At 40.2% G+C, this 16,145-nt stretch overlaps 1 protein-coding gene across 1 annotated transcript in view; it reads left to right on the forward strand.

Annotated features, from left to right (window-relative positions):
• Window positions 1-16,145, forward strand: part of PARVA (parvin alpha) — a 129,629-nt gene that overhangs the window by 83,735 nt on the left and 29,749 nt on the right. Inside the window, exons 2-4 of the mRNA XM_081155528.1 lie at window positions 7,269-7,358; window positions 7,440-7,510; window positions 9,010-9,112. Coding sequence (XP_081011654.1) covers window positions 7,269-7,358; window positions 7,440-7,510; window positions 9,010-9,112 — 264 coding nt within the window. The remainder of the gene's footprint in view (window positions 1-7,268; window positions 7,359-7,439; window positions 7,511-9,009; window positions 9,113-16,145) is intronic.

Genomic DNA, 16,145 nt, shown 5'->3' on the forward strand with positions numbered 1-16,145 from the left:
ACCCTAAACGCCTTCACTGAGGTTGTCTCATCCATTTATAATACAGTTAAATTCTGTTGCCACATCTGCATCCCATCCCTGGACCCCCAACCTCCAAAATAATTTTTTTTAAGTTTATATACATTAAGGTTTATGCCTTGTAACTGAAAGTTCTGTGGGTGTGACAAATGCATGTGACATGTTATCTGCCAATGCAGTATCATATAGAACCTTCTCACCATTTTAAATTTTTTCTGTACTCAGCCTTCCCCCTAAACCCCTGGCAACCACTGATCTTTTTACTGTCTCTATAGTTTCACCTTTTCCAAATGTGAAATAATTGAGTCGTACATTATGTAGTCTTTAAAGACTAGCCTTTGACTTAGGAATGATACAAAAAGTTCCTCCATGTCTCTTCAGGGCTTTATTGCTCATTTCTTTTTATCACTAAATAAAAATTTCATCATCTGGATGTACCACAGTTTTATTCATTCACCTATTGATGGGTATCTTGGTTGCTTCCAGTTTGGGGCCATTACGAATAAAGCTGCTATAAACATTCATGTGCAGGGTTTTATGTGACTATGTTTTCAAACCAGTTGGATATATACGTAGGCACATGACTGCTGGATTATGTGGTGAGACTATAGCTTTTTAGGAAACTACCACACTGTCTTCCAAAATGGCTGTACATTTTGCCTTTCTGCCAGCTGTGAATGCTAGTTTCTGTTGCTTCACATCATTGTCAGCATTTGGTATTGTAAGTTTTTTGGATGTTAGCCACTCCAATTAAGTGTGTAGTGGTCTCTCGTTGTTTTAATTTGTCATTCCCTAATGACAAATGATGGTGAACATCTTTTCATATGCTTGTTTGCCATCCGTACATCTTCTTTGGTGTCTTGTCTTTTCAGATCTCTTGCCCATATTGTAGTTGTTATCTTACTGGTCAGTTTGTAGAATTCTTTGTATATTTTGCATACCAGCCTTTTATCAGCTGTGTGTTTTGTAAATATTTTCTCCCGGTCTATGGCTATCTTTTTATTCTCCTAACAATATCTTTTGCAGGGTAGAAATTTTAATGAAGTCCAACTTATCTTTTTTTTTTTCATGGATTGTCCCTTTGATGTTGTATGTAAAATCTCATTGCCAAACCCTAAATCACATAGATTTCTCCTATGCTTTTTTTCCCCTAGAAATTTTATAATATTGTTTTATACTTAGGTCTGTCACCGTTTTGAATTACATTTTGTGAAAAGTGTATGATTTCTGTCTAGATTAATTTTCTTTCATATGGACTCCCAGTTGTTCTAGCGCCATATGTTAAGACTATACTTTCTGCACTGAGCTGCCTTTGTTCGTTTGTCAAAGATCAGTTGGATATATTTGTATGGGTTTGTTTCTGGGCTCTTTGTTCTGTTCCATTGATCTATGTGTCGATTCTTTCACCAATACTGTATCTTGATATCTGTAGCTTTGTAGTAAGTCTTAAAGTCTGGTAGCGTCGGTCCTCCAACTTTGATATTCTTCTTCAATATTGTGTTGACTACTCTGGGTATTTGCCTGTTTGTGTAAACTTTAGAATCAGTTTGTCAATATCCACAAAATATCTTGCTGTGATTTTTGACTAGGGTTGCATTGAATCTATAGGTGAAGTTGAGTAGGATTGACATCTTAACAATATTATGCCTTCCAATCAATGAACACTGAATATCTACCTATTTACCTAGATCGTCTTTGTTTTCTTTCATCAGAGGTTAATAATTTTCTGCATATCCCTGTTTGTATTTTGTTAGATTTATATATAATTATTGCATTTTTGGTGCTACAATAAATGACACTGTGTTTTAAATTTCTAATTCCAATTATTCATTTCTGGTGTATAGGAAAACAATTGACTTTTGTATATTAACCTTATATCCTGCAACCCTGCTATAATTGCTTATTAGCTTTAGGAGTTTGGGTTTTTTATTGTTTTGTTCTGTTTTGGTTACATCTTTGGGATTTTCTACATCAGTAATCATTTAATCTAAAAAAAAAACAAAACTGGTTTTATTTCTTCCTTCCCAGTCTGTACACCTTTTATTTCCTTCTATTATTATACTAGCTAGAATTTTCAGTATGATTTTTAATAGGCATGGTGAGAGGAGATATCTTTGCCTCGTTTCTAATTTTGGGGGTAAACATCCAGTTTCTCACCATTTATTATGATATTAACTGTAGTTTTTTTGTAGATGTTCTTTCTGTTTGATTTTTCACATGAAGAAAAAGTGTTGGGATTTGCTTACCAGACAATGTAGTTGTCTCTAGCTGCCAAGATCTTCTGTGGGGGTCCTTCAGCCATTTAGAAATTAAGTGAGCTTTAGTAGCTTTTGAGAGGACCAGAAATAAATCATCTGAGTCCTGATAAGGATCTAGAGCAGACTAAATATCTCACTGGGGCCCACTTGCACTGAAGGGGAAAGAACATCCTAGCTATTCTCTTGTCCTCCCTTGGTATGTTTGTTTTGTCTGTAGACACAGGGAGCATGGTATAGGAGTGCTGGGAACAGATGAATTCACCACCCTTGACACTCTGCACCCCACCTACTTATTTACCCCTCTGTTCCTTCCCTCCCCATTTCCTCTGTGCTCTCCCTACATTCCCAGTGTTCAATCATGATCACCACTCTCTCAATACTGGCCCTGTCTGTCCACACCTTTTTGTACACGGGATGTGCCTTTTGTGGGGTACCTGTTTCAGGTGAAAATTACGTTTTTCCAAGTTCAATTAAAATGTCCCCCTTTCTGGAAATCCTTCCTGGTCTTTCCCATCCACAGTTAGCCTTGCTCTGCCTGAGCTCCCGCAGCCCTCTCGTTGCACACCTCCCAGCCCTGAGTGCAGCGTCCTGCATGCTGTGTTTATGTGCCACCCTCTCCCACCTGTGAGCAGATTGAGGCGACCCATTGCAAATCATCCCCCTTGCTGGCGCAGGGTCTGCTTTCGAGGAGGCCGCCCAGTAATGTTTATTGGTTGAATGAGTGAAATTACTGGCCTTGCTTAAATGGGCCCTTTCATACCCTTAGAAATCTCTGTCCATTCTTCTCTCTGTCGTCATTTTCCGCCTGGTGTTCTTTGAGTCCCGGTAGGTATTTCTGGCGTGTAAGAGATGCCTGCAACTATTCTGACTTTCATGGAAAAAAAAGAAAGGAAAACTACCATTCACTGCAGACCTACTGTATTCACCCATCCACTTTACAATCCTGGTGTCTCATATATCAATTAGGGAACTTAGGATCCAAGCCCCAGAAAATGCCAACTCAACTGGCTTAAACAATAAGGGAACTTAGGATCCAAGCCCCAGAAAACGCCAACTCAACTGGCTTAAACAATAAGGGAACTTATTGTAACAAGACATAAAGCGAGGGTGGCTTTAGGGGTGGTGGCTTAACTGTATCAACAAAAAACCCTTTCTTTCTATCTTCTCTGCAAACTTATGAGCTTTTTCTTTGGGCCGATTCACCTCGTGGCAACAAAATGGCTGCAGCAAATCCAGGCATGACATCCTGATGCAATACTGGTTAGAAGGAGAACGTTCCTTGGGCCTCTCTTTAAAGTGGAGAAAAAAATTCTAGAAGCTTCTAGAAAAATTCCTCTCCTAGCTCATTTACCAGAACTGTATCACACAGTAACGCTTGAGCCAATTACTGCTAAGGGAATTAAGATTCTCGTGATTAGTATAAACCAATCAGGATCTCACCTTAGAGGCATAGGAGGGAGGGGTGTATGCTGAAAGAAAACGAGGGTTCTTTCAGCAAGGAAAAATAATAAAATAAATTTTGGGGAGGAAACCAGCAGTGTCAGCGACGCCCTTTTTCATAGAGAATTATTTTATACCGAATTTCAGGGAGGTTAAGTCACTTACATAAGGCCCCACAGCTGATAAAAATAGAAGTCGGATTCAAATCCAGCTCTTGAAAACCCCAAAGCACATCCATGTACTTTTTCTGCTGCACAGCTGGACCCAGAGTCAAACTTCATTTCCCAGAAAAGCCAAAGCCCCCTTCCTCCCGGGGAGCGCTTCAGGAGGGGAGGCAATCGCCCTGCTTTCCCAGCCAGCCTTCAGCTGGGCATTTAATCTGTTTATTAAGTTATGACTAATGGTGCCGCGAGACACCGAGGGCTGCACGTTCAGACCTAGTTTTAGGTTGTTAGAGGAGGTCCGGGGGTAAACATCATATTCAGATTCTAGGCCGAGAAAATTCAATTGCAGCTCTTTCTCTTGCCGAGGCAGGACTGGCGAGGGGCTTCTGCTGGGCCCTGCTTGGGCTTAATAGAAACGAAACCTGCAGGGCGGGCGGGCTGTTTGGGGGAGGCGGCCACTAATGCGGCCCGGGGGCGGGGGGCGGGGGCCAGGCCTGTTCGGGGCAGTTTGCGGAGTCACTTTTACAAACAGTTGGCTCCGAGTCAGCAGCTAATGGGATGGGAATGATGTTTCTGTACCAAATCATTTCCTGAAAAAAACATTTCCAATTGCAAACATATCTCAGCCTTTCTTCTTGGGTTCGTTTTGTCTCTAGGAGTGAATTTAAAGAGGCAGGGCAGAGGGGAAGGGAGAGTTTCTGAGGATTTTTTATCTGAAAACATTTTTAACAATGATCTCCACGTAAAAAAGATCCCGTTCAGACTGACCTTTAGGAGTCCCGGCTGCTAATATTGTATTTCTGGTCACACTTTAGAGGTATAAATATCTCTATATTCACAAAGTGGCTCTGGCTGTACAACAGGCTTCGGATGCATGCGCTTTTCTCCTTCCAACATGTAAGCTGAAAACGCTGCCCCGGGAATGTGCACACGTGCACACCTATACACATGCACGCAGGGTCATGCCAAAATATAATGTGTTTTCTCTGAGGACAAACTGGAATCCTTCTTTGCTTCCTATATTCTGCTTTGGCAAGTTGTGCTTCAACTCATAACCTATGCAAGTGAAGGGTTGTCTTAATTAACAGTTTTAATTATTCATTTATTCAACAAGTAGTTTGTGAGTGCTTACTGCATGTGAGGTATTGTTTTAAGTAATAATAATAGCATGTATTTAGATAGACCTTACCAGGTGCCAGGGACTCTTCTAAACATGTAATCTTCTCAACAACCCTAGGAGGAAGGCAATATCATTATCATTCCCACTTTGCAGATAAGGAAACTGAGGTATAAGATGTTGATGAACTTGCTCAAGGTCACATAGCCAGTAAGTGATCCTGGATCTGAATCTAGGAAGTCTGGCTCCTCTTTGGGGATATAATAGTGAACAAAAGAGAAAAAGTGCCAGTCTTCCCAGAGCTTGCATTCTGGGGAGAGGTAGATGACAGACCTGTAAATAATGATGATTCAGGTTATAATGTGTGCTTGAAGAAAACAAAGCATGAGAGGGAGGCAGGGGGCTAATCAGAGCATCTTCTAGGTCTTAGGAGTTGGGGTTTTATTTTGAGTATGACAGGAAACCAAAGGAAGTCTTAAAGCAGGAGAGTGTATGATCCTATTTACATCTTTATATATCATTCTGACTGTGTTATTGGAAGTAGCCTTGTTGTAGTGGGAGTGAAGGTATTAAAAGTCAGGGTTCTGTTTTGGATGTGTAAACTTGAGACCTCTGCTAACAGACATAAGAGAAGACATCAAGTAAGCCTGTGGCTCAGGTCAGGTCTAGGCTGGAGATTTAAAGGTGGACATCAGCATTTAGATATATGGGATCACCTAGGACAATGCCATCCATTCTTGGGATGATGGAAATCTACAAATGTGCTGTCCAGTGTGGTCGTCATCAACTACATGTGAGTGAGTCATCGAGCACTTGAAATGTAATAGGTACAACTAAGAAACTAAATTCTTAATTCATTTAAATTGAATGAGCCGCAAATAGCTAACCCCTGCCATGTTGGACAGTGCAGACCTGGGGGAGACTGCGAGCAGAGGAGGCCCTGGCTAGGAGTCCCTTTCCCCTGTCAGTAAGCCCAGCCTCGCCCACAGTTAAGCCTGGCTTTATTTCCACTGCCCATTCTCGCACAGCAGTGCTTCTTAAGTGATGGAAATCTCGCTTCTTTGTGAGAAACAGCCTGGAAAAGCAGCAGACTGCCAGTCCTGGGAGGAATATTAGGAGAAATTATAGGAGTCTAAGGAAACAAATGTTCTCTAGGAAGCAAATACAATCCTGTACCTATAGAATCATTTCAGTCTTGAAGGCATCACTTATATTTTTCATCTTGTTTTATGGGGGAGAATTTTATAGAGCAGTGAGTGTCTGTGAATTTGGAGATTCAAGCTGGTGATTGGCTGATATCCCATATGAAATGTCCAGGGCCCACAGCCCCGGGACTAAATACCAGCTTTATAATGCAAGTTGGGTCTCTTTGGGGTAGAGTGCCTTTGTTAGGCAATCTCGGTCTCCATCCAACTGCAGCCATCAGTGAGTTGCTAATATGAAAGAACTCTTTGTAAGCGGCTAACTTGTGTTTAAGAGTTCTTGCAAGTATATACTGGCAATCGGTGAGGCCAGAGTCAATAAAAAAATAAAATAAAACGGGAAGATGGGACATGGCATCTATTAAGGTAGATTGCAGCTGCCATGTTAGTTCTTTAAGAACCTTTAGCTGAACAACGCTTTCAGATAATTGGTAAAAAGTAATTATCCGAACTGGAATTGAGTAGAGGTGAGAGGATTTAAGTCTCTGCTTTCAGGACAGGCGGGCCCCAGGACCCACAGCTCCTTAGAGCTGAAGGGGCAGGACCAGAGCCCAGGGAAAAGGCTGGACTGAGACATGCTCGAGCAGCGGCTCCAGGGGGGTGATGGAGGGAAGCAGGACAATCAGAAAAATACTCGGGGAGCCAGGTCAGGAGAGAAGGCACACACAGGCTGAGCCGAGGATGGAGATGGCTTGCAACATAAAAGTAGCCTTAAGCTGGGGAGCTCCTTCACCCTCAACAGTTACCGGGCACCCACTGGGCACCAACAGCAAGCCCTTGGGAGGGCTCCAGAAGGAGGGGTGGCAGGAGGCAAAAGGCAGAGACTTAAGAAAGACATCAGTGCCCACCTCACTTTCATTATTCCAAGATTGTTTCTGAGAGGAGGCAGAGACCTCCCTATTTCTCCGAGGAAACTTTTAGCAGGGAGAGGTGGGGAATTGCTTGCAGGCTGAGCCACCGCTAGAACCTAACCTGGGGTTTTGTTTCTCAATGTCAGTATCAAACCCATTTGTTAGATGCCCTGCGGTCAGTGGCCGGGACATGACCATGTGCTCTCCTCTCCTTACAGTGTCCGAGCTTCAGGAGGAGGGCATGAACGCCATCAACTTGCCCCTCAGCCCCATCCCCTTTGAGCTGGACCCTGAGGACACCATGCTGGGTAACTGGGTCTCTTATTCTCTGGGGTACCCCGATGCCTTCCAGTGGAACTGCCCCCACTGACTTCCTTTTCTTTTTAAAGAGGAGAATGAAGTGCGAACGATGGTGGACCCAAACTCACGCAGCGACCCCAAACTTCAAGAACTGATGAAGGTAAGAAGAAATCAGGGGCTTCAGGTGCCTCCCAGACTCAACAGGTGTTTATAGACCCCCCACCCCATGCAGGCATCATGCGAGCCACTGCTGAGAGAATAAAGTTATATCAGCCCCTGCCTGCAGGCAGCTCATGGTCCAGTAAGCGGACATCTAAATTTTAACAAAAGTGGGACATGACAAATGCCTGACTAATGATGTTGATAATAAGGACCAGAGAAGTTAGTGCACATAAGCTCACATTTGCCAGGATCTTATAGTCCACACACTCCTTTCATTGCTTTAATTAAGGACCCTCAAATGCTCCCTGTGAAGTAGGAATTAGTATCAGCCCCCATTTTACAGATGAGAAAACTGAGTCTCAGAGAAGCCAAGTGGTATGTTTATGGTCACAGCTGAGTGGAGGAGGTGGAATTCAATCAGGAATAAGTGGTATTAAATGAAATATTGTGCATAATATTTGACATGTGGTCACCCCTCAAAAAATGTTCATTTCATTCGCTCTTCTAATTCCCCATCCTATGTTTTTCTTCTTCAACTTCTCTAAGTTCACCTAAAACAAGACAAATTGGCACTGGGTGCCAGAGTGATTCATTCAAAATGCAAATCCTGAATATATCATTTTCCTGCTCAAAACCTGTATGCAGTTTCCCAACTGAAGCCAACACTGCTGGAGTGGTATTTGGGACCTTCATGCCCTAGCTGCCTCTTCAACCTCAGACTGTCCCCTGCCTGGCAACACAGGGACACCAGACCTGATCATGGTGGACCCCCATCCACTGTGCTTGCTTCTGGCTCCCCCCACTGCCACGCCTTTGCTCATGCAGTCGCCTTTGACCAGATACTCTTCAGAGCAGGATCAAAGCGGGGTCACACCCTCTAGGACGCCTTCTATAAACCAGTGTTACTGCTCAGCCCCTCTGGGTGCTGCTCTGACCTCCACATTTGCTTCTGTCATTGTAGTCACCCTGTGATACCTCTCTGTCTCCTTCACTAAATGATGAGTTTCTTGGAGGTAGAATGTTTCTCTTTTTCCATCATGATAGACCTCAGGATCCAGCACAGAGTTTGACATATAGGAGGTATTAGTAAATGCCAGGTGGTTGGGTGGAGGGAGACACGGAACAAAGGGAGACCCACACAGAGGGCCGTAGAGTTAGTGGGTGAAGCTGGGATTTTAACTCCAAAGCCCATAGATTTCTCAGTACAAAGCCACAGTACAAAACACTGTGACTGCTGCTTGCCATTAGGGTAAGGAATGTAGGGGCCAGACAATATTAGCAGGGACCCCTGTGTCAGCAGCACTGCAAGGCGTACACCTGCACCCTGACAGGGCCATCGGGGCTCACTCGCAGCTCCCTGTCCACACACTGGTCCTGTGGATAGCTTTGCTGCTTTCAGAATCTGAAGTTAATTTAGATTGTGTTTGTCCAGGATAAGAAAGCTGGTCTATAAGAAAATACCTTATGACTCTTCTCTTATTTTCTCTCTCTCTCTAGGTATTAATTGACTGGATTAACGATGTGTTGGTTGGAGAAAGAATCATTGTGAAAGACCTGGCTGAGGACTTATATGACGGACAGGTCCTGCAGAAGCTGTTTGGTAAGAGGAGAGTTCACTGTTGGCTGTGGATCTTTAATTGCAGGTGGATGGACCACTTCCTCCCGATTAGTTGTGCTCAGTTCCCAGTGGTTTACCGGGAATGGATATGAATGTGTGCAGTGTGGAATAGCAGACCAGGGGAGGCAGCCGTTAGATGTCCCCTCGGAATCGGTTTTATATGAATGAATGGCAAAGGGAGGCTCGGTGACCAGATGGGGCTGCTGTAGTCAAGGTCATCCACGGGGTAGATGAAAAGACTTCACTATACACTGGAAAACATGCCTCACCCTCTCTAGAAAATTATGCATTTGTGACCTCTGTAGGTATATTCACATGTGTCTGGGTGTGTGCATGTGTCTATATACCTCTGTCACCTATGAGTGTGTGTGTGAACACGTGTGTATGGACCTCTGTGACCTGTAGACCTGTGTGTGTGTGTGTGTGTGTGTGTGTGTGTGTTTTCTGTGTATCCCTCTCTAGGTTGAGTACAAGTATGTGGGAGTATGTGCCTGTGTGATGTTCAGCCTCTGTGCATGCCACCTCTGTGAAAGCGTGTGTCCCTGTGTCAGTTCACAGCTATTCATGTGAAAATGTAAGGCCATGGGGGAGGGAAAGGAGAACTGGGGGTGATCTTAGTGTTGAAAAGGCAAATTAAACTTGAATGAACTTCGACTTCCCCTTACTGTTCTCCATCTTTTCTCTTGTCCAAACCTCTGCCCCAAGTTCTAGACTTTCATGCTTAACTGCCCAGTAGACACCTGCATGCATGGTTCTCCTCCAACTGAGGGTTTTGGACAAGAGAAAATAATTATTGAAGTTGTGCATTTTGGGGAAGAATACCACCAAAGTGATGTGTCCTTCTCATTGTATCACATCAGGGAGGACATGATGTTAACATCTTGTTAGTGATGTTCACCTTGATCATTTGGTTAAAGTGGTGTCTGCCAGATTTCTTCACTCTAAAGTTACTATTTTTCTCTTTGTAATTAATTTATTTGGGGGGAGTTAGGTTAAGACTTACAGATGTCTTGTTTCTCCTTAAATTTCTTTCACTAATTTTAATTGGTGGAGCAGGTCTGCCTCATTTTTAACTGTCATGGTCTAGTGGGGATTTTCTGTTTACTTATTCCTTCTACATTTATTAACTGGAATTCTTCTGTAAGAAAACATTGTCCCCTATTCCCCACTTACTTATTTATATCAGTATGGACACAAGGAAACTTATTTTATATTTTACATTATAAACCAATACTATAGTTATTCATTTTTTGCTGATATACTTCCAGCTTTGACCCTTGGGAGCTCTTTCAGGTCCACTCCTGCACGCCTTGGACATGCTGCCTCATTTTTCTCTTAGCACTTTCTTACTTTCCGGCATCATAAGATATACCAGGCTCATCTTCTGTTTTACTTACTCTGGCCCTGAAATCAACCACTTCTCCGCCAATTTACAATCTCACCAACAGTGCATAAGTGTTCCCTTTTCTCCACATCTTGGCTAACACTTGTTTTTTGATGTGTTGATGATAACTATTCTAACAGTTTGAGGTGATATCTCATAGTGGTTTTAATTTGCATTTCTCTGATGATTAGTGATGTTGAGCATCTTTTTATATGTCTATTGGCCATTTGTATGTCCTCTTTGGAGAAATGTCTATTCAGGTCCTCTCCCATTTTTAAATTGTATTCTTTGGGGGAAGAGGGAGTTGGTGTTAAGTTGTATGAGTTTATGTATTTCGAATATTAAGCCCTTATTTGATGTACCACTAGCAAATATCTTCTCCCATCCAGTATGTTGTCTTTTAGTTTTGTTGGTGGTTTTCTTCTCTGTGCAGAAACTTTTAGTTTCATGTAGGCCCATCTGTTTTTGTTATTTTTTCTTTTGTTTCTCTTACCAGAGGCATAGCCAAAAAAAATATTGCTAAGAGCAGTGTCACAGAGTTTACTGCTTATGTTTTCTTCTGGGAGTTTTATGGTTTTAGGTCTTACATTTAAGTCTTTGATCCATTTTGAGTTTATTCTTATATATGGTATACGAAGTGGTCTAGTTTCATTTTTTTTTCATCTATCTATTCAGTTTTCTGAACACTGTTTATTGAAGAGACTGACTTTATCCCATTGAATATTCTTGCCTCCTTTGTCATAGATTAATTGATCATATAGACATGGATTTATTTCTGGGCTGTTTTCCATTGATCTGTGTGTCCATTTTTATGTCAGTCTCATGCTGTTTTGATTACTATAACCTTTTAGTATAGTTTGATATAATATAGTGTGATATCTCCAACTCGATTCTTCTTTCTGAAGATTGTTTTTGCTATTCAGAGTCTTTTGTGGTTCTGGATAAATTTTTGAAATGTTTGTTCTAGTTCTGTGAAAAATGCCATTGGTATTTTAGTGGAGATTGATTGAATCTGTAGATTGCCTTGGGTAGTATAGATATTTTAATGATATTAATTCTTCCTATCCATGAACACGATATATTCTTCCATTTATTTGTATCTTTAGTTTTTTTCTTCAATGTCTTAAAGTTTTCAGAGTACAGGTCTTTTACCCCCTTGGTTAAATTTATTCTTAGGTATTTTATTCTTTGGGATGCAATCGTAAATGGCATGTTTTTATTAATTTCTCTTTCTTATAGTTGGTTATTGGTGTATAAAATGCAACTGATTTCTGAATATTTATTTTGTATCATACTACTTTACTGAATTTATTTATCAGTTCTAACAGTGTTTTGGTGGAATATTTAGGGTTCTTTATATATTCCATCATGTCATCTGCAAATAGTGACAGTTTTACTTCTTCCTGTCCAATTTGGATGCCTTTTATTTTTTTTCTTATCTGATTGCTATGGATAGGACTTCGAATATTATGATGAATAAAAGTGATAAAAGTGGGCATCTTGTCTTGTTCCTGATCTTAACAAAAAAGCTCTCAAGTTTTCATTGTTGAGTATGATGTTCACTATGGGTTTGTCATATATTGCCTTTATTATGTCACAATATGTCCATATAGCCATACTTTGCTGAGAGTTTTTATTATCAATGGATGTTAGATTTTTGTCAAGTGCTTTTTCTGCATCTATTGATATAATCATATGATTTTTATTTTTCATTTTGTTTATGGGGTATATCACATTAATTGATTTGCAGATATTGAACCAACCTTGCATCCTGAGAATAAATCCCACTTGATCACGGTATATGATCTTTTTAATGTATTGCAGAATTCAGTTTGCTAATATTTTGTTAAGGATTTTTGCATCTATGTTTATAAGAGATATTGGCCTATGATTTTTTATTTCTTTTTAGAATGTCTTTATCTGGGTTTGGTATTGGGGTAATGCTGGCCTTGTAAAATGAGTTTAGGAGACTTTCCTCCTCTTCAATTTTTTTGGAGTAGTTTGAGAAGGATAGGTATTAATTCTTCTTTGAATATTTGGTAAAACTCATCTGTGAAGTCATCTCATCCAGGTATTTTGTTTGTCTGGAGTTTTTTGATTACTGATTCGATTTTGTTATTAGTTATCTGTCTGTTCAGATTATTTTTTTCTGATTCAGTTTTAGAAGCCTGTATGTTTCTAGCATTTATCAATTTCTTCCAGATTGTCCTGTTTGTTGACATATAATTGTTCATAGTATTTTCTTATAATTCTTTGTATTCCTATGGTGTCAGTTGTCACTGCTCCTGTTATTTCTTTTTTTTATTTTTTATTTCTGATCTTATTTATTTGGGCCCTCTCTCCTTTTTTCTTGTGAGTCTAGCTAAAAGTTAATTAATTTTGTTTATCTTTTCAGTGAATCAGCCTTTGGTTTGAGTAATCTTTTCTGTTGTTTCTTCAGGCTATTTTGTTTATTTCTGTCTGATCTTTATTATTTCTTTACTTCTACTTACTTTGGGCTTTGTTCTTTTTCTAGTGCCTTTTGGTGTAAGGTTAGATTGTTAATTTAAGATTTTTCTTGTTTCTTGAAGTAAGGCTTCATTGCTATGAATTTCCTTCTTAGAACTGCTTTCTCTGTGTCTCCCACAGATTTCGGGTTGTTGTGTTTTCATTTTAATTTGTCTCAAGGTATCTTTTGATTTTTTTTTACCTTGGCTTCATTGTAATTGATTTCTAGTTTCATACTGTTGTTATAGGAGGGATATTTGGTATGATTTTAAACTTATTAAATTTATTGAAACTTATTTTGTGTCCTAATATGTAGTCTATCCTGGAAAATGTTCCATATGCACTTGAAAAGAATATATTTTCTGCTACTTTTGGTTGAAATGTTCTAAAAGTACCAATTAAGCGCATTGGTCTAATGTGTCATTTAAGTCCACTGTTTCTTTTTGATTTTCTGTCTGGATTATCTATCCATTGATGTCAATGGAGGTGTAAAAGTCCCCACTATTACTGTATTACTGTGGATCTCTCCCTTTATATCTGTCAATATTTGCTTTATATATTTAGGTGCTCCTACATTGGGTGTGTAAATGCTTACAAAAGTCATATCCTCTGTTGGACTGATCCCTTTCTCATTATGAAATGCCCTTTTTTGGTCTATTGTTACAGCCCTTGTTTTAAAGTCCATTTTATCTCATATAAATATTGCTGCCCCAGCTTTTTTTCATTTATATTTGCATGAAATGTATTTTTGCATCCCTTTACTTTTAGTCTGTGTCTGCTTTTAATCTAAAGAGGATCTCTGGTAGGCAGCATGTGTACAGATCTTGTTTTTCTATCCATTCAGCCACCCTATGTCTTTTTTGTTGTTGTTTGGAGGGATGTTTGGGGGGGGGGGGGTGTCCAATGTTTTTTTATTAGAGCATTTAGTCCATTTACATTTAAAGTAATTATTGATTGGTGTGTACTTATTTCCATCTTATTGTTTCTGATTGTTTTTGTCGTTCTTGGCCTCTTTCTTATTGTCTTGCTATCAAATATGTTGATGACTTTCTATAGTGTTATATTTAGATTCCTTTCCTTTATTTCTTGTTTCTCATATAAATTTTTAGTTTGTTGTTACCATGAGCTTCTCAAATACTACACTAAGTTTATAGCAGTCTATTTTAAGTTGATGATTGCTTTAGTTTGAACACATTCTAAAATCACTACAATTTTTACTCACTCTCTCCATATTATTTTTGGTCATTCTTTTTTATTTCTTTTGTGTGTGGCCCTTAGTTTATTCTTGTAATTACAAGTGATCTTTCTACTTTTGTCTCTTAACCTTTGTACTAGCTTTATAATTGGTTTATCCCTGCTTTTACTAAATGTTTGCCTTTGTCAGTGAGAATATTTTTCTCTCATATTTTCTTATACTTTTTATCTTTTCTTCTTAAAGAAATTCCTTTGTTTAGTGGTGATGAACCCTGTTAGGTTTTTCTTGTCTGAGAAACTCTTTATCTCACTTTTGATTCTAAGTGATAGCTTTGCTGAGTAGTTAGTTATCTTGGTTTTAGGTATTTTCCTTTCATCTCTTTGAATATTTTGTGCCATTCCCTTCTGGCCTGCAGTTTCTGTTGAAAAGTCAGCTGATTGTTTCATGGGAGCTCCCTTGTATGTAACTAATTGCTTTTCTCTTGCTACTTTTAAGATGCAATCTATGTCTTTAACCTTTGGCATTTTAATTATGATGTGTCTTGGTGTGGGCCTCTTTGGGTTCATCTCATTCAGGGCTTTGCTCTTCCTGGACTTGTATGTCTATTTTCTTCATCAAGTTAGGGAAGTTTTTAGTTATTATTTCTTCAAATGGGTTTTCAATCCCTTGCTCTCTGTCTCTTCTTCTGGTAACCCTGTGATGTTGTTCTAGTTGTCCTTAAACTCTCCTCATTTTTAAAAATTCTTTTTTCTTTTGGTGGTTCCAGTTGGGTGTCTGCCACTACCTTTTCTTACAAAGTGCGTATTTGATCTTCTGTTTCATCTAATCTGCTGTTGATTCCACCTAATGTGTTCTTCATTTTTAAGGGCTACTTTTTATGTTTTCTATCTTTTTTTTTTTGGTTTTCTATCTCTTTTTTGAAGTTCTCGTTACGTTCATCTATTTTTCCCCTAAATTCATTGAGTGAGCATTTTTTGAACTCTGTATTAGGTAGATTGCTTGTCTCCATTTTATTTACTTCTTTTTCTGAAGTTTTGTCCTGTTGTTTTATTTGGGACATGTTTTTTTGTCTCCTCATTTTGCCTGATTACTGCATTTGTTTCTATGTATTAGGTAGATAGCTACAGCTCCTATTTTGGCAGAGTGGCTTTATGCAGTAGGTGTCCTGTGGGGCACAGTCTCTCTGGTCACCTGATCCAGGTGCTCCAGGGTGTCCTTTGTATGGGTTGTGTGTGCCCTCCTGTTGTATTTGAGCCTTTATTGCTATTGGCACCTCAGTGCGGTGATCCTCAGGCTGACCGGCTTTGAGTGCTAGTTATAACTATAGTGGACGAGCTGATGTGGGGGTGCTGATCCCATGCAACAGGAGTCACTTTAGCAGGGCTCTTGTGCCAACCTAATCAGCCCTTTGGGTGTGTCATTTGTGGAGCTGGTTGGGTGTTTCTGGACGCAGTCTGAAGTTGGCCACTAGGTGTGTTGTTTCTGGAGCCTCTTGGGAGGGGCTCCATTGCAGGCCAAGGTCAGCTGCTGCTTGTGCTGGGCTTAAGGCCACCTGGTAGGAGCTAAAAAGTGATCTATGGTTAGTTATCACGTGCTGGTCCTGGAGGAACTTTGGAGAGGCTATGCTCCAATCCAAGGCTGGTTGCCACTTGTACAAGACTTAGAACACTTTGGTGGGCACTACCATATGAGATGAGACCAACTCCCAGTTGTACTGAGTTTGTGGCCACTTAATTGAAACTACGTTCCAAGCTAATACTGGCCACCACATATGCCAGATTTCAGGCCATCTGATAGGAGTTACAATGCAAGTTGAGCCTGGTCACCGCTTGTGCTGAGCTTGGGGTCACTTATCAAGAGGTATACAGGGCAGACTGAAGCCAACAGCTGCTTGTTTGGGGTTTGTGGACCTTTGAGAGCATTTAGGAAAGACCACAGTATGAGCCCGG

This window comes from Miniopterus schreibersii (assembly GCF_964146895.1).
Source record: "Miniopterus schreibersii genome assembly, chromosome: 12".
Lineage (NCBI taxonomy): Eukaryota > Metazoa > Chordata > Mammalia > Chiroptera > Miniopteridae > Miniopterus > Miniopterus schreibersii.